The sequence below is a fragment of the Aspergillus oryzae genome, chromosome 4 (assembly GCF_000184455.2).
Source record: "Aspergillus oryzae RIB40 DNA, chromosome 4".
Classification (NCBI taxonomy): domain Eukaryota; kingdom Fungi; phylum Ascomycota; class Eurotiomycetes; order Eurotiales; family Aspergillaceae; genus Aspergillus; species Aspergillus oryzae.
This window is the reverse complement of record NC_036438.1, coordinates 2,280,258-2,297,552: the sequence shown is the minus strand read 5'-3', so window position 1 is coordinate 2,297,552 and position 17,295 is coordinate 2,280,258. Positions and strand designations below refer to the sequence as shown.

At 48.0% G+C, this 17,295-nt stretch overlaps 7 protein-coding genes across 7 annotated transcripts; 4 read left to right on the top strand and 3 right to left on the bottom strand.

The window, feature by feature from the left end:
- Positions 1-316: 316 nt before the first annotated feature.
- Positions 317-1,692, top strand: AO090012000885 (fungal specific transcription factor domain-containing protein; the record flags this gene model as incomplete). Its single annotated transcript, XM_023236675.1, has 4 exons — positions 317-380; positions 452-926; positions 990-1,189; positions 1,274-1,692. 4 exons carry the CDS (start codon positions 317-319, stop codon positions 1,690-1,692), a joined length of 1,158 nt encoding a protein of 385 aa, XP_023091579.1.
- A 1,331-nt stretch (positions 1,693-3,023) lies between these two features.
- AO090012000884 (phosphotransferase family protein) lies at positions 3,024-4,945 on the bottom strand (the record flags this gene model as incomplete). Its single annotated transcript, XM_023236674.1, has 3 exons — positions 3,024-3,994; positions 4,075-4,700; positions 4,770-4,945. The coding sequence occupies 3 exons, from the start codon at positions 4,943-4,945 to the stop codon at positions 3,024-3,026; spliced, it is 1,773 nt and encodes a 590-aa protein (XP_023091578.1).
- Positions 4,946-5,429: 484 nt separating this feature from the next.
- Positions 5,430-6,350, bottom strand: AO090012000883 (NmrA/HSCARG family protein; the record flags this gene model as incomplete). The annotated part of the gene is made up of 1 exon (XM_001727775.1): positions 5,430-6,350. The coding sequence occupies one exon, from the start codon at positions 6,348-6,350 to the stop codon at positions 5,430-5,432; it is 921 nt and encodes a 306-aa protein (XP_001727827.1).
- A 354-nt stretch (positions 6,351-6,704) lies between these two features.
- AO090012000882 (Zn(II)2Cys6 transcription factor domain-containing protein) lies at positions 6,705-8,027 on the top strand (the record flags this gene model as incomplete). Its single annotated transcript, XM_001727774.1, has 1 exon — positions 6,705-8,027. The coding sequence occupies one exon, from the start codon at positions 6,705-6,707 to the stop codon at positions 8,025-8,027; it is 1,323 nt and encodes a 440-aa protein (XP_001727826.1).
- A 383-nt stretch (positions 8,028-8,410) lies between these two features.
- AO090012000881 (uncharacterized protein) lies at positions 8,411-13,227 on the bottom strand (the record flags this gene model as incomplete). The annotated part of the gene is made up of 4 exons (XM_023236673.1): positions 8,411-9,919; positions 9,980-10,227; positions 10,285-11,386; positions 13,222-13,227. The coding sequence occupies 4 exons, from the start codon at positions 13,225-13,227 to the stop codon at positions 8,411-8,413; spliced, it is 2,865 nt and encodes a 954-aa protein (XP_023091577.1).
- A 973-nt stretch (positions 13,228-14,200) lies between these two features.
- On the top strand, positions 14,201-14,700 carry AO090012000880 (uncharacterized protein; the record flags this gene model as incomplete). The annotated part of the gene is made up of 2 exons (XM_023236672.1): positions 14,201-14,577; positions 14,664-14,700. The coding sequence occupies 2 exons, from the start codon at positions 14,201-14,203 to the stop codon at positions 14,698-14,700; spliced, it is 414 nt and encodes a 137-aa protein (XP_023091576.1).
- A 1,073-nt stretch (positions 14,701-15,773) lies between these two features.
- On the top strand, positions 15,774-17,069 carry AO090012000878 (putative GPI anchored protein; the record flags this gene model as incomplete). The annotated part of the gene is made up of 2 exons (XM_001727771.3): positions 15,774-16,410; positions 16,462-17,069. 2 exons carry the CDS (start codon positions 15,774-15,776, stop codon positions 17,067-17,069), a joined length of 1,245 nt encoding a protein of 414 aa, XP_001727823.1.
- Between the last annotated feature and the right edge of the window lie 226 nt (positions 17,070-17,295).

Sequence of the window (17,295 nt, the reverse complement as noted above, 5' to 3'; positions counted from 1 at the left end):
AGATGGGTCAAAGGCGTGGCTATTCGAGGCAGGCTGCAGGGGGTGGCCGCGAAGGATGCGTCGACTGCCTCAACGGCCTTGGCAACGCTGGATCGGGTTTCCGGGAAGAAAGGTAGTAAGAAGATAATATCGTCTGCTTTGGTTAGACGCGATCAGAATGACCATACTGGTGGGTCTCTACGCTCTATAGAGCTGCATTCTATGCGGTCACCGGGGTTTCCCTTCCCTGATTCAAATGTCACGATGGATTGGCCTGGATTTTGACTGAGGTTCCTTGTGCTGTTCAGATGTAGTCGATAATGGAGCGAGCCTATCAATGGCTTTGGAGACTGGTCCTATCTCAAACTTGGACCAGACATCCAGGTATTACCTTGACTATTGTGAGTAAAGTGTCTTTGGTTTATGGCTTCAGGAAAGTTTAATGTCCGATGTAGCTAATTTCTGTCTCTAGATAACGATCAAATATGCAAAGTATTCATTGTATATGATAGCGAGGAGAATCCCTTTAGAAGGCTTATATCTCTGGCTGTGAACAATTCTGTGCTACTGAAGTCGGTCCTCGCCCTCGCGGCGCGCCACAGGGCCAATTCCGGATATTCTTTTGAGAATGCTATAGTGGGGGCTTCCCCAGACCTCCTACAGATTCACCAAGATGCTCTTGTCTTCAAACACCAAGCTATACAAGGTCTAACGCACGCTTTGAGCGATCCGACAATATCTGAACAGGACACGACAGTAGCGTCAATCTTCCTTCTTATCTTCTTAGATCTTTTAGAGTCCGGAAGCGATAAATGGAACTTTCACCTTGAGGGCGCTAAGAGGCTGATTACCAGTGGTCAATTGCATGAGTTGCAGGCTGGAAAGTCCCAGGATCCAGGACGGACTATCGAGCAAATAAGAAAGTTCATCATCAAACAAATTCATGTGTATGTATCGGCCGTCAAATAGGTAAGACTGTATACGTTCTGGCTAACTGTTTTGTCTTTCAGGATTGAGACTCTTGGGGCAACATTTGTCCGTCCTAAATTACTTTCAGGCTGCACTTCATTAGACCATCCAGATTCCTTGCTTCAGGAAACAGTCGAACAATCTTTCATTGGGTGTCCCGAGTACTTGCTACATGCCGTCCAATGTCTTTCAGCCTATCGGGATAGCATGGTCGAGCCCCAGCCACCGACCTCTACCACCAGTAATACGCACATGCAAGATATAACGAGCGTGCTTGACTTAATACAGAAGTTTGACTGTTATACCTGGGCTTCGAATCTACCAGAGTCACAGAAGACCTCGACGCGATACATAAGCAACCTTTGCAAACTGGCGCAGTCATACAAACTAGGAGCTCTAATCTATGGTCAGCGCATCTTGGATGCTCTGCTCGATGTGAATACGCCACAAGAGGAACTCGTCTCTGAACTAATAGGCCTCATCGATGCGTTAAGAGACGACGGCAGGTTATTAAAATGCGTCCTTTGGCCGATATTCGTTGCTGGTCTCGAATGCCGGTCGCAGGCCCAGCGAGACTTTCTAATCACTTCCTTGGAAAAGTTCTGGTTGGATACGAACTGTTTGAACGTGGTTAATGCAGCCAAGGCACTGCAGTCTTATTGGCAAAAGACGGACAAACAGGCGTCTCCAACACAATGGATCTTTGACATCGGAGACCTGGATCATGACTGGCTTTTCATTTAAGTCTTGACTCTTATTGAACTCATTTACTGTGCCAGAGTGCACTTTAATCCACAGCTACATTGCTGGCATGTTTGCCAGCGGTTCACCGTGGTCCATCTGACTTGGGGCACCTGGAAATATAACAACAGGGTCAGTTTCCCCATCCCTCAGAAGCAAAGGGAACCCCAACTCGAACAGGAGCCAGAAACTGCCGGGGTCAAGACCAGGAACAGTCTTGATATACAGCTGAGGCTACATCCAGGTCATCCCCATCTCGCCCATCCTCCGATGTGTGCCCGACTCTTCTTGATATTACTCACGCATGTCGCTTGTGACGGCTTGAATACAGCACAACGCAGAATTGGGCAAGACATACGCTCTATTCGCCACAAGTTGGTTTGGAGGGATTTACCCTAGAAGGAGGGCTATGTCGAAACGTATTAAAGACAACTCACATATAGAACAAACACTCCAATCTCTAATATGGCTTAATACATAATTCACCTCTCTTAGCTTCACGAAGACCATGGCTTTAGCGTCACGACCATAGACATAAAGCTCTCTACTTCTATCTTAGTTCAATGAGCCACGCGTTTACTTTCATATTATAAAGACATACGCGGTTCCATTTGTTGTACATAGATACTACACTTCTTCCGCAGAACAACACTTCGTCGTTCCCCTTTCCTCTTCCCCTATCTTTGAAAGATAACCCGCAGTACTCAACGTATTTTCTCAACTACTGTGAACAGTCAAGTAGCGAGAGGGTGGCCATTCACGGCCCGAACCTTATCTGATCCAGCCCCGTGATATATCATCAAGACTAACGGGATACTCTAGATCAGTAGATGCTTATGGTGGACACTCGGGTTTCGTCGCATGCCACTTGGGTCATATTGCCCTTCTTTAGGGTTGGGTTGCTTACCCTGTCAATTCAATGGCGTTGGCAGCCTTGATGCTAAGAAAGGCCCAGATTCCAGCTACTGTGCTGATCCTCATTCTAGAAAGATATATCAGGAACAAATAAGGACAAGTATATTCTTAGCGATACCCGAATCAAGCATGATATATACATAGTGGTTACAGCTGGAAGCCGAGGCTGATCCCCCAGAAGGAAATATGCATTACATTACACCGCCGTATACATATACTAGGATAAGAGAGAATCCGTTATGGAAATCAATGAACCCTACAGCTACCTTGCCCATCGATTTCTCGATAGGTCCGCTAAGACCAGTCCCTAGCCCATTTTCATGAGGGTGTCGAATCAAACACCTGGGCGGTCGTGGTGTGATCGAGCGATTGACACACCAGAGAACTCCGCGTATAGACACCCAATATGTATCGTGCAGCTACTGATATGGCTCTTCGTCGAAATCATCGAACATCCAATTCTCGGACATCTTGGCCCAGACCTTTTCCAAATCACTTTCCGACGTAGTTTCCGATTTAAGTCCCTCGAACGCAGTTTCCTTGAATTTCATTTCACGTTGCTTAGCTTTGTCATATCCGTCCGACGGCACCCACCCATCTGGCCCACAACCAATATGGTTCCTGAAGTTCAATATCTGTGCGTCACCTCCGATCTGCCAGCTATTGAACATCAACCATGAGTTCGCCTCGCCGTTCGAATATTCTAATGGGCAGACACCCGCCTTAGTGCCGGACGATGGGTTGGACAGTTTGTCCCAGTTCTGCGCTATATAAACGAGGTCCGCTTTTAGTGACACCATATCCCCATCCCATGGGTTGCTCGCGTGGTTGAAAATCAGGCCCTTCATCAAGCTTAGATCGTGGTCCATGGCAATAGTATGAACAGGATTCAACATTGCAGTATACCATGCGTAGTAATGATGGATACGACGTTTTCGGAGAATTTCCAGCTCTTTAAGCTGGTCGCTATCATCAAGATCATCGAAATTGTCTGGTAACTTAGGCGTGTCGAGAGATTTTGAAACCTCGTCCCCACAATTCCATATATGTTGCGGAAACCCACAATTTAGGAAGAGTGGTAAGATAGAGCCATGCTGCCAGTCTATTAAACCAGTAATTGTAAGATCGTCGGACACCAATATATTGTTCGGGTGCCAGTCCGGGTGTCTGATTGTAGGCTGGCAAAGAGATTTGATGTTTTCCGGCACTAGATACGGTGCAACACGTAGATAGTCTTCCAAATTCCTCACCTGACCCAAATGGGACACTTCTTTGTAACCGTATAACGCTCTATAAACACGCTCACGAGGTTGCAGTCTTTTACCGAACCTAGCTAAGTAAGCAAGCTCCTTCTTCGCACCCGCGGTCAGGGCCGCCTCTGCAGTCTCATCTACAGCTTATTAGTGGATCTCGTCAACAGTGTGGTGTCTTAGATAGTAAAGCATCAGACAAACGATGGAAGGAACATACACGGGCCGCGTTCTACTTGTAGTTCACGTCTTTTCCCGAACCACATTCGTGGAGTAGTCTCGGGCCCTATACTAAACCGGCCGTTGCTCGGTGGATCTTCTATCGGCACGGGTGGTCTATCAGTTTTGGAGCACAGATCCGCCGTATAGTAAAGGCTTCCACTGGCAGGAAATCGTAGTTTGAAAAGGCGAGCTTCCAGGTCGACAATATTTTTAATAGCTTTGGAACAATCATCATCAGACAAGTCGAACCACAGATTACCCAAGATCTGTCCACGGATATATTCCATAAAGATGTATTCCGTCCCTGCTGCATTATCCGACGTAGCCGAGTAGCCAAACACCTTGGGTACGGGTATATCATGTAGTCGAAGGTAATCCAAAGTCGCAACTTCACTGGCTACCACGAAGTATTTCGGTTCGATAAGGGGATACGGGACACGGGCGATAAGCTTGGTACCATCGTTCATTGTCACTAGAAAAACACGGTTAAACGACCCCTCAGCAACCTTCTCAAAGCTGGCGACATCCTCCGCGCTTTGGTTAATCGACTCGGCAGCAAGGCGCTTCAATTCAGGGACGTTGAAGACGCGTCGTCGTTCCGCGAGTCTCAGGGATTCATTGAAGCTGTCGGCCGTCATCAATCAAGTATCACCCGCGAAAGCCAGTACAGAATAGATTATAGGAGCTACTAACATCCATCTTCCAGATGTATACTCAAACAGCTCAGAGCTTTCGGCGGAATGGCGGGTTAAGGCGTGATAAGTAGAGAAAGTCCGTGAGATAGAAAGTGGGTTCAAAGGTATCAATGCCCGATTAGTTGATATCACAAGATGACTTGTACATCGAATAGCCCGAGCTCTAACAAGCATTGTGATTATTTGGCTATGAGAAGTTGCTCAGATGAATTGGTCGTTGTGTTCTTTTCTCCTTTCTCTTTGTTACATCCATAACCAACCACGCTAACCTTAATAAGAAGGTGGATAATGCCGCGGCGCAGGTGGCATGATGCATCGTAGCCCTAGACCAGACATGGCCGCGGCGGTGGTAGAATATCTGCTCTGTTCACCCTGTTTTTGATGGGGTTGACTACGGTGAAAGTGGTAATTATAGGGTATCCGCTCCCTGGTGGAAACCACTTGCTCAAGGGCCGGGACCGATCATATTATTGCTCTACTTGGAAAACCGCTAAAGCAATCAAAAAGAGCTACTGGGATCTACTACTACTGCCTATAGTGAAGATTGAACATGAAGAAACATGATGCATTCGTAACGTTCTAAGACGACAAAAATCGATAAAACATGGAAAATAATAAAGGATTTAAAAGAGGAACACAAGTAACAGATCAATCCACCTTAAACAGACCAAGTCGTTTTTACCCTCTCCTTCTCCCTCTCCAAAAACTTCTCGAACGTCCCCAAAGGCAGCTTCCAAGCTCTCACCTCCTCCAAATCTACAAACTGTGCCATATCGCGGGCCAACAACTGGCCCCCAATGAACGGATTCTGCGTAGCTTGCTTTTCAATCTCTTCCTGCGACAAAAAGTCCACTTTGACATCCCTGCCAGTCGCGCGCGACAATGCCTTCGTCACATCCTCCGGATGCATAAACTCGGAAGCAATCTCAATCTCCTTCTCATGGAATCTTGCGGGATCGAACAGTGCCGCAGCCCCAAAAGCTCCGATATCATTGTGATCCACCATCGGAAGCTTCGTCTCAGGAAGTAGAGCGGTAGTCCAGACGCCGGTCTCAACAAACCCGGGATACATCTGAACAAGGGGATGCAAGTAATTCGCCATGAAGTTGCCAGGTCGTAAAATAGTCCAGTACTCGAATCCAGCTGTTCTCACTTTATTTTCGACGGCTTGTTTGTTGAGTAGAATCTTCGCCACGAAACTGTTCGGGTCCCAGTTCCTTAGGCGTTGGGGCTCGTTGACAGAAAACCCACTAGAGTAGATGACGTGCCTGATGCCCGCTTCTTTGGCGGTTGATAGAATGTTTTCGGCCTGGTGGACTTCGCTGTTTGGGACACGTAGGTCGGGCATTAGGTTGAGGAAGAGCGCGGTGCATCCCTTCATGCTTTGTTTGAATGTTTCTAGGTCGGTGAAGTCCCCTTGACTGAGGTTTACACCGCGGGATTGTAGGTTCTGGGCCGCTGGGGTGTCTAGGTTGCGGGTTATGGCGTGGACTTCGGCGCCGGCTTTGAGGAGGTGGTTGATCACGGCGCCGCCTTGGGTGCCGGTGGCACCGCAAACGAAGAAGGTGGAGGTGGACATTGTTTAATGTAGTGTAGTGATTTTGTTGTAAGTGTTTGTATCAATTGAAGACCAGGTGGATTTGGAAATAAGAATGAGAATGATAATGAGAGGACTGTGTTGTTGTTCAGAGCTATCTATCCAATGTTGACGGCTTTATATACTGATGGTCTTCAAGGGTCTAGAGCGGAGTTCCACCCAATCCGCAACCCTAATCATCGGCGCTGTCTCCAATTGGCCGAACACACAACTAGCTTGCGGAATTCCGCCCCCAGACCCACATCAAGCGATATCTCTCCTCCCAACAAATGTAAGATCAGTTTTTTCCCACCTAAACAGCGGAAGTCCGCAGAACAGATACCAGTGTGATATACAATGAACCCCTTATTGGCCGAGCGAGGAAACCCCCCACCGCGACGCAAATCATGCGAAGCGTGCAAGACCGCCAAGCGACGCTGCGATCTGGCATTCCCGGCTTGTTCTCGATGCACTACCAGGAATACGCCATGCATTTACCCGGGACGACAGCCCGCAATACCACAGGAGCTGATCGACGAGATGGTCGAATCCATTGCTCAGACGGTTGATACGCCGTTATCGTTTGATGCCGGTGTCTCGTGCATGACCGAGTTCAGTATACCTGAGCTACCCGACCCTCCTGCTGTTGCTCATCCGTTCGATGTCTTCGATCCACAGTGGGATTACATTGATATCAACGCCCCATGCCTGTCATCGGAATCACATAGTGGTGTCCTCATTCCACGACCAAGCAACACAATGACCGCTCCGGTAGCAAGACCCCCGATGCCTCTCTCAGCTATCATAGCATCCCGGCTCCAATTCGCCATCGATGTCCTCAAAGATGTCCCCAAGATGATGGTCCAAGAGAACCAAACCCCTTGGTCTCATAAGCAGCTCTACATAAATGGCATGCCAAAATACATGCAAGGCGAGTCAACCTACAATTTCTCTTCCTCTTACACCCACAATAGAAAACAAAAGAAGAGACTAACCAACTCAACAACAGACGCCTACACAAGCTGCGCCCTCCACATAACCCTAAACCCCCTCAACAGGCCCCTAATAACCTCCCTAATAAACACCAACATCCAAACCCTCCTCACATCCCCGGTGCCCACAACACCCCTAGAAACCCTCTCCCACACACACGCCCTCCTCCTCTACCAAATCATGCTCTTCTTCTCCCCAGACCCAAACTCCAACGTCTCCCTAATTCCCCACATCGAATCCTCAGCCCTAACCCTCCTCTCCTGTATCTACTTCCCCGACCCCACAAACACCCCCACCATCTTCCCACCCACCCCAGAAGCAAAACAAGACTTCTGGACCTCGTGGATCTTCCAAGAATCCGCGCGCAGAACCGTCCTCTTCGCGTTCTATCTTATACAGCTCTATAAGTCAGTCCAGGGGTATAGGAATCTCGTCTGTGATGGTAGGCTGGGGCTGGTGCATAGCTGGTACCTCTCGGCGCATTTGTGGGGGGCGCAAGATGCGGCGGAGTTTGGGGCGGCGTGGGTGGAGAAGGATCATTTTGTTGTTGGGGAGTTGAATTTTGGGAGGGTGCTTACTGAGGCGAGGGCTGGGGATGTGGATGTTTTTGGGAGGATGCTTTTGGTTAGTTATTTGGGGATTGAGGAGGCTAGGGCTTGGTTTTTGGCTAGGGGGGCTATTTTGTAGTTTTTCGCTTTCCCTCTCTTTTTTTTTTGTTTTACTTTTGTTTTGGAGAGGGGTGATGATGTGGGTTATGTGAATGTGTCCTTGACTTGTAGGTTATTAGTTCAACTTTCTTCATGCTATGTTACTATTGTCGCGCACGGGACTATGTCAAATAGGTACAGCGCAATTTGGTATCTGCAATAATTTTGAAATTTCAACTCCCTCGCTTGACACCTTTGTAACCATTGCTTGCGCTCAACCTCATTCAGCCAGTGAGTGGGTAATGCTTGTGTGTTTTTTCATGTCTTGAGTGTGCAGCGCATCCTTCACAATGCGCCAAGGAATAATTTGGTTCCGTAGTGCAAAGATTCGTAGAAGCCCTATTGATTCTGACCCTCCAAGCATTAGATGTAAAACATTGTATTTCTGATTTTCTCGTGAACAAGCACATCCCTGTTTGTTGCCTGCACTGTACTAGCACCACTGGCCACCGATGAGGTCTCAGACGCCGGTTCGTAAAATCGACTCAGATAGCATCTGGCCCGGTCACAGACCAGGTCGGCGTATCGCGCAGGGCAACAGACTCTAACCCCCTTTGTAGCACGTCCAACGAGGTAGCTCAGATTCAAAGTCAGATCTTGCACAATCTCGGCGACGTTCTTGTATTTGGGACGAAGCTTCCCCGTATATCGCTGGCTGAAAACCTCATCTAGGATCACAAAATAGAAGGCGTTGCGGGCAGTTCCGTGGATAGCGGAATGAGGCTGGAGAAAGAAGCTGAAACAGTGGGGATCAGTGATAGATCGATCGACGATCGTGCACGGTGGTGTGTTTCCATTTTTGTCAGCAGTTTGTCCTTCAGTAGGGTAGAAGCGCGTGTGATGCCGCTTGCTGACAATAATAATGGTGAACTTAGGAAGATTTTTCTCATGCATTTCCTTAGGATATATTTCTCGACAAGCCTTCCGCATTAGAGGCAGCTCTTCGGTCAAGCACTTCATATACTGACCTTCCGAGATTCCGTCTCGGAAGACGATAATGTTTTCAGGGAATGACGCGTGTTTTCCCAGGAGCTTCCATAGCCTAAGGTGCCGCTTAAACATACCATCCAAGCTATCGATTTCCTCCTTTCCACCGTGAGACTGGACCTGAATAGTTGCGGGCCATTGCCCAAGTGTTTTGTCGATGCTAGCAACCATCGCTGCCACGCTAGGTGCAGTGGCTGAAGAGACCTGCGAAGACCCTGTTGGATGTGTTACATCCAAGCCAACAATCATGGTCTTGTCTTCATTGATGATACTCAAACGAAGATTATCCACAACGTGATTCGTCCCGCCCAGCTTCAGGTTGAACTTCATTGCCACATTCCTCATATACTGATCCAGGGACTTGTCATATTGTTCCATCGTTTGACCTTTCTTCGCCACCAGCTTAGGACCAACACTGCAAATCGTCTGCAATCCGTACTCCACATCACACAACCGCTTGATTACTAGGTACCAGCGACTGTCTTTCTTGGGCAAAACGATGTAGAGAAGGTCTAAACTGTTGGCTGCTCCTCTAAGAGTATTATCAAGGTCCGCTGTGTCATCCTTATCCACTCTGACTATCTTTCCAGGGAAGGGCACGTCTACCGGAACGCCGGTGTCCATAAGGGCAGCCTGGAGCTTCTTGACAACTGGCTGAAAGCTTTTCACGTCACGAAATGTATCTTGTACTTTCTTGTCCGAGACCAGAAGATACGACCATTTCCGCAGCCGTTGGCCGGGGACGTTGAATTTGGTGCTCGTTATATTCCAGGAGCCTGAAAATTGCTTTACGCTGGCATTCCCCCGGTACATAACATTTGGCTGGTCCAAGATGCGCCCCTCAACGGTGATCAGCCGCCTCGACGTAGATATACCGAATCGTGTCTACCATATGAGTCAAACGTTACTATTATTACCAACTATCATTTCGTGATAAGAACTTACCAGTATTGTATTCCTTTCAGGGTTCAAGCCAACAGTATCTGCTCCTTGGTTGACGATAGAAAAGGCGTTCTGCAAGGGTGGGCGTACAGCAAATTTGATCATGTCTTGCGTCTGGACGGGGGACAACTCTCCGTTGTGAATCTGGCCCGGAAGTATCTCGAACTCTTGTGCCAATTGGTATGTAGGGCTAGCACGTGTGCTAATGTTGATGACAGGTAAATCTGGCCGTTGGTCTCGGATGTTGTACGCTAGACCCCAGGTGTTAGTAGAGTAGTTGTGTCGTCTCGATTCGGAAACAAACTCACTCTCCAGAAAGTAATCATACACACTAATTAACCTCGCGGGTCCAGCTGGTGATGCTGCAGGTCCTGATTGCTGGCGTCTCTTTTTCTTCGATCCCAGAGAAGACCTGGATGCTGGCGCTTGACGAGGTTCTAGCCAGAACTTTATACCTTTAGAGCCCGCGCCAAATGACTGTATCTCGGGTTTTCTGTTCAGTGGTAAGTCTGTGCCATCACCGCGCCTGGCAAGAGAATGGATGGTCTTAGGCCTGATGATAAGCTCGCCGCTTCGATTTCTTCTTTCGCGTAAATGAAGCGTGCATCCCCGGATGCCATGCAGAAATTCATTCAAATCAGTTAGGCTCTTGCCGTTTGCCTTTTGAAATGTATCAATCAAGTCAATCAGACGTCCGCTGTTGTAGAATGCCCCATGGCTAACATTTACATTAACCAGGACCCTAGCAGCGGCGAGTCTGACGCTCGAAAAGAACCCACGAATTGCTGTCAGCCCACCGACTAGATGGGCCTTGTCTGACAGTGGGGCCTTGTTGCTAAGTGGAAAGGTTCTGTTAGCTCTAGTTCCACCACGCGAGACAAGGTCCGGAGATGTCATGGCGTAGTGATTCAAAAGAATATTTAGCGCTTGAACCATTGGTAGTTTCTCATTATATTGGTTAAAGTCGGTCGATGTCAGATATTCTATCAACTGCGAGACCCGTAGAGTATTGGTGTACAGGATACGGGCTTTATACTGGGTAGCGTCCTCGGCGGGTTCGTCCTCTAGCTCACTTCGGTACAACACGGGTACAATGATTGCATTATTTGTCAACGGCAATTTCTCTCGTGATATGATGGTAGACTTGAAATCAGTGACTAGGTTGGCTGCCACCGAGGAAAGTTCTGGCGCCTCGAGAACCAATCTCACGATTTGGGCCCGCTTCCTGCCAGAAACAGAGGGCCTCACGTCAACAGCATATCTGTACAAAATCAGATTGGAATCAGGGATAATATTAAGATAGTTCGCCCATAGGACGACGGGCTGTCCCTTGGTTCCGTATCCTGGTCGAGGAGGGTATTCGGAATTGAGTTGGAGCTTCCTCAGAGTCAAGGGATCTGCGATCGCTTTCTGAATGCCGTCTTCAGTTTCCCTTACGGTGGGACTGGGGGGAGGAACTTTCCCATCTGGTGGTCTATAGGAAGTTAATATTTAGTGCTGTGATTCGAATAGGGATGACATCCGGTGGACGAACAAGTAGATGTTGGTTTTTGCGTTTCCTCTTCCCTGAGGCGTTGTCGGTCCACCCCTCCCTCCTCTTCGAGGGGGGTTATCTCTGAAACCTCGAAATGACATGTTGGGTATAGCTTTTGTGTTGCGCTTGTGAAGTTTCAGATAAAGGTTTGTGGGAGTAAGATAAGAGAATCAAGTGTAGGTAGGAAAATACGAAAACAGAGAGAGGTGATGAAGTGAAACCTCAAGGTTGGGTTTAAGGAGAGGGGTAATACACAGGATCTGGTCCGATCGTATCTGGTGCAGATATCAGGTTACCTGGGGTCCTTGAGTCAGATTGCTGGTACTGGTTGGGTGGTTACACTGGGGTAAACTGGTCATTGGCTGGGGATAAGCGGTCCTATTGAGTCTGGTCTCAGTGAATGTTTGGTTCTTCTTGATAACAAGGTATTAGCGTGAGTCCACGTGCTCGAGGATAAGATGAGCTTACTTATAGAGCTGGTTTGAATAAAGATCCTCGCTGTATAGTCATCTTCATCTCACCCCAGACCCCTGCACGTGATCTCCGTTATCTTGTTCTCTGTCGCCAACCCTTTCACCCAATTAAGAAAAAAAGAGATAAAAATAAGTTCAGTAATAAGAGGTATGTATTTATCTAGCTATCATGTAATGACCATTCATAACTGAAGGAGGGAAAGAAGATGACGTATGATACCAATTAGGGCTACATGTGACACGGGATGAAGGGAAGCCTTTATTGTTCTAGTGCTTCAGGCATCTCCCTGTACCACATCAAAAAGGCCACTTCCTTCAAGAGAAGTTATCCAACATGCCTCATCCTCCCTCCACTGATCGGACAAGTACTAATCAACACCCACCACTTGATCCCCTCCAAGCCGAAGCAACATGGCGATCAGTCAGATTCCACGTATCATTGGCTTCCAAATTCTGCGCTCTCTGAATCTCCTCATCTCCTCTGCAGGCAACAATGACCTTTTCGGTCTGGCCAAGGACTTTTTCTGGAATCATCCCGATGAAGAGACAGGCATCTCAGATGCCTTCTTCTACACATATATGATCGACACGGTCATAAATAGCCTCGTATGTGTTTCTCCAGGTCCAGTCGCGCTTTGCAAAACCTGCGCACTAATTATGTCCCACACTCCAGATTGACTACTATCTCAGCCATGTGGTCGCTATTATGCTCATTCTCGAAAGTGAGAGGCTGCATGCCAGCAACCAAAGTACAGCAGATTTCATCCACGATAACGTCCAGAATCAACCAACCACTCGCAGTGTGACCCGAGCGTCTTCATTCCTATATCGTATGGGTGGTCTGCGGATGTTCCTAAAAGGACTCCAGACGGGGCTCGTGTACCGCGCTACCCACTTTGCCCTCACAAGTCTATTACAGATGGCACTCTTCCGGCACGATCTTCTCAACCCCATTGCGCCTGTCATATCCACCATAGTGTTGGCGGAGCTCCACATGGCCTGGACACACGCCACCATATCCGCAACCTCATCCACAGGGTCTCTGTTAAAGCTGCGCCACAATCACAAAGCATGGAGAAAGCTACTCACACCGTCCCTCGTATGCGCTGCAGCCCGCGCAGTAATAGACTATCTTCCTGACGCCGCTGACTCTTCATTCAACCTGTTTTTCAAGAGTGCCAGCACACATGACCCCTCAGAGCATTATATTGCCTACTTTGAAGTGTCGACTATGTTACCGACATTGATCCTTCGCATGACTGTCGTGCTCCCTGCTTTTATAGCGTTGATCTTGGTGGAAGCGAGCTTTCTCCCGGAAACGGAGACCACGATCGTCCCTTCCACCCAAGGCCGGAGAGCAAGGATGTCTGCGTTGGTCTGGGGGAAGATCAGCAAGGTTCGGTCGGGATTTGCTGGTGTGTATGGGCTTGTGCGGAGGTCCACGTTTTTTTGGCTCTGGGAGCTGCATGCTAAGAGATGTCTACTGCAATCGGTAGTTGATATTATTATCATGTGGTTGGAGGGTGGATTCGAATAAAAGGTACCACAAAGTGACTCCGTAGCTCAGAGCTACTCTTCGTGGTTTCACCCGCGAGGGTAAGGAAAAGGACAGAACAGGAGAGAAGAAAGAAAATATTTTCAACGGTGATGTATATGCGCAAAGACAAAAGAGCACCGAGAATATCGTTGTAATGCATATATAGCCGGACGGTTCAAACCCGGCGATTACCCTGCTTGTTCTCCTTTGGAACATGGTGCATGGGCACGAGGCCATACCCGAACCGCATGTATTCTAGCCTTAATCGATAGCGACCACATAGAGACCATTTTGTAGAAGGCATAGTTTAGCACAACTAACCTTTACAAAACTGCAATGTATCCACTAAAAACGCATTATGTGGCTTTGAGCTGTATACCAATATTGCTCGAACCTGAAGGCTCGTGCCCGTAACAATTTAATTTAATCATCTAGAAAATAAAATGAACTAATGAAACAGAACAAACCATAGAAGCAGCCACCTATGTCAAAGCCTCATATAAGAAGAATGGAAAGAGTAACACGACCCGGTACCAGTCTTGCAACCAAGTGTAGTGTCATTGTAACATCATCTTAGACCTTAATACACTTCACTACGGTAAGACGGTATTTTCACACTGAAGTACATATATAAGCTTGGACCTACACGACCGACCTCCTAACTTTACCATATATTTAACATGTCCGCCACCGCTGCTGTTGGAGACATTGCCGGAATCGCTACTCTCATAGGCCAAATATACAATGCTATGGGGAACCATATTATTGAAAAAGAGACACTTATAATGCTTCTAAAAGATTACGAATACCGGCTAATAGCAGACCAACCATATCTTGCGCGTGGGCTAGAGCTTCGCCACTGCCAACCCCATGCTATAAATCTCTATGAGAAACTCGTGCTCCTCGGGGAATGGCTTGCTGCTAAACATATCAAACTACGAAATGCTCAAGGTGGTCTACTTAGTCGCCGGCGGTGGAAATTCCCTTGGAAGTTTAGTGGGAAGAAGAGGGTCGTTTTCCAGCAGTTCCTTGATCAAGTTCAACATGCGTCTGATAGGTTGGTTGATTGTGTGAACAGTTCTCCCCATGTTAGTACTTCTGGCTTGATTTAGTCTGCGAGGTCTGGAGCTCATTATTCTACAGGGTAACGTTCTCATGGCTCTGCCAGCTGCTGCGATAGATCCCCCACCAGCAGGTATTTCGGTCAGGATGAGACCTAGTTACATTAACGGCTGACCTATTATATGCAGAACTCTCAGTACTGCAACGAAGAGCTCAAGCTCTTCATCATGAAGCCCTTATATAGGTCGTGGGATTAGAGGAAACCGTCAAGTAATTGGAAACATGATACTCTCGTTAAAGGGACCATGTGAAGATCTACGATTGATAACAGGGAAGAGAAAGAATGTTGTTAGTGATATATGACACGGTATTATATTGCTAAGCTAATGCCGGTCTTCTTTCTAGCGTCTGCTGCCACGCAACCCGCTGAGTGCAATAAACACTGGCTGTTATTATATCGATTCGGCTCTGCGTCACTCAGGCTTGTGTATCTGGTGGCCATTGTGGTCGGAGGAAAGAAATGGGCATCTAGATGGATAGTCCCTCACTCTTTGAAGTGTTTCAAGTTACCTGAGTCCAGTTCAGCTTTGCCAATACAGCGCTCTTGTCATTTACTTAGCTGTAGTCATATAGCACTCAATACCCTCTGTATATTGGCTGACAGTCCGTGTCTGTTGCTAACATTAATCATCCTAAGACAACCTTCGTATATCGTAAAAGAATCTATAAGAACGATTACATTACAGCTTGTCATGCTTCATCACATCGATGTTGGAGGTTTCAACTGGATTTTGATATTATAGTAAGTCTGCCTTCAAAAACAGGCATCCACCTCACCTTACCAAAAAAGGAAAACTGTTTCAGCACGGGATCCCCAGCCACTGATTTGTTCACCTCAAGATTAAATTCAATCAGACAACCCAACTTCAGACGTGGACTAGGATTGTATTTCGTTGTCGGACAGGATCTGCATACCTGTCGATCTGCTGTCATTCCTTCCTCCATTCTTTTCGATCTCTCTTACTCTTGATTTAGAGAGCTTTTTATCGCATCCACCTTTGGTCCGGTTGAAATTATATATTTTGGTGACATCCATCATTACCGTAGTTTAGGTAAATAGCTATCTTCATCTGTATTTTGCCCTTTTCATTTCTGAGGCTAACGCATCGAGAACAGATATTCTAAGCACAGATGCTGGTCGTCCCTCTTCTTGCCTGGGCACTAGGACCAGCACCACTGGCAGTTCAGGCACTGACAGACGGCAACTCATCCATCTACCACCAAAAGGCAGATCTAGACACATACAATATTTTGCAACGCAATGCAGCTATTCAAAGCCAGCTATCTCAGACGTCCGTCCAGGGTATCAAGAAGATGAGTGACGACGAAGGCGAGAAGTTCTTTCTCGACTACTGGTACTTCGGAGAGACCAACCAGACAGATCTACAAAGCTCTCAACCCTCAGAAAAGAGACAATCTAGTCTTCACCCTCGGATATATCCTTATCAACCATCCCACCCTCTGGATCTGGGTGAGTTTTACGACTCCCACAGATGGATGGGCCAATTCTCACCGCTTCTTCGGAGAGAATTCAAATGCCCCGCGGGGACAAATTCATGCACCTCGATTAACCGCCCGAACAGCTGCTGCAGTACAGGATCGACCTGTGAGCTGGTGGACGATACAGGGTCTGGGGATGTAGGGTGTTGTCCGGACGGAGAGAATTGCTCTGGTACTATTGGTTCATGTCAACAAGGGTACACTAGCTGTCCTGCGTCATTGGGCGGCGGTTGCTGTATTCCCGGATATGAATGTGTCAGCGGTGGCTGTGAGTCTGGACCAATTTATAAGATGACGAGCTTGGGCTAATGAATTGCAGGTGCCAACGTGTACACAGTGACTATTACAGTGAGCTCGACCGTTATGGTGTCGACTGTCACGGACACAGTTCCCGCAACTAGCACAGTTTCTAGCAGCAGCAGCAGCAGCAGTAGCAGCACGACAAAGTCATCGTCTGAATCCACCGGGGAGTTTACTCCTCCTGCTCGACCGACGAGTCTCTCAACCGCGACCGCCTCCCAGACTGGGTCAATCTGTCCCATTGGATTTTATGCCTGTTCCGCTGTCTACCAGGGAGGATGCTGCCGGACTGGCCGCGACTGTGACACTAGCTCGTGCCCCCAGACCCCATCGACGACGATCACGACCAACGACCGAACCATTGTGGTCCCCGCCGAGACGGAAGCGCCACCAGCGACTACAGGACGATGCGCGAGCGGGTGGTTCCGCTGCGCAGACACCGCAGGTGGGGGATGCTGTCCAACAGGGTTTGCGTGCGGCTCCAGCTGTACAGCACAGGAAACGGCGACAGCAACGGGGACGGTGGCGAAGGAGCAGCCCACGAACTCCGCCGGCGACAAAAACCTCCCGGAAGGAATGAAGATGGTTGGAATAAGTTTACTACTAGGACTACTCTGGACGATTTAATGAGGAACGAACGCATGTACTTGAATGGATAACGAGAACCACGAAATGCAAGACCAGTTGAACATTCATTAATAATAGAAACCCTGTTAACTTATCTTCACCCCGTGGGGCTTTTGCAAGTCGGTAACTTTGTGGGGCCGCCGGATTCTCACCGGGCTGGGATTTTTCCCGTTCGGGAATTAGTCCGATACGCTCCGACGTCCAACTCCTCTCCTTCGCACACTTG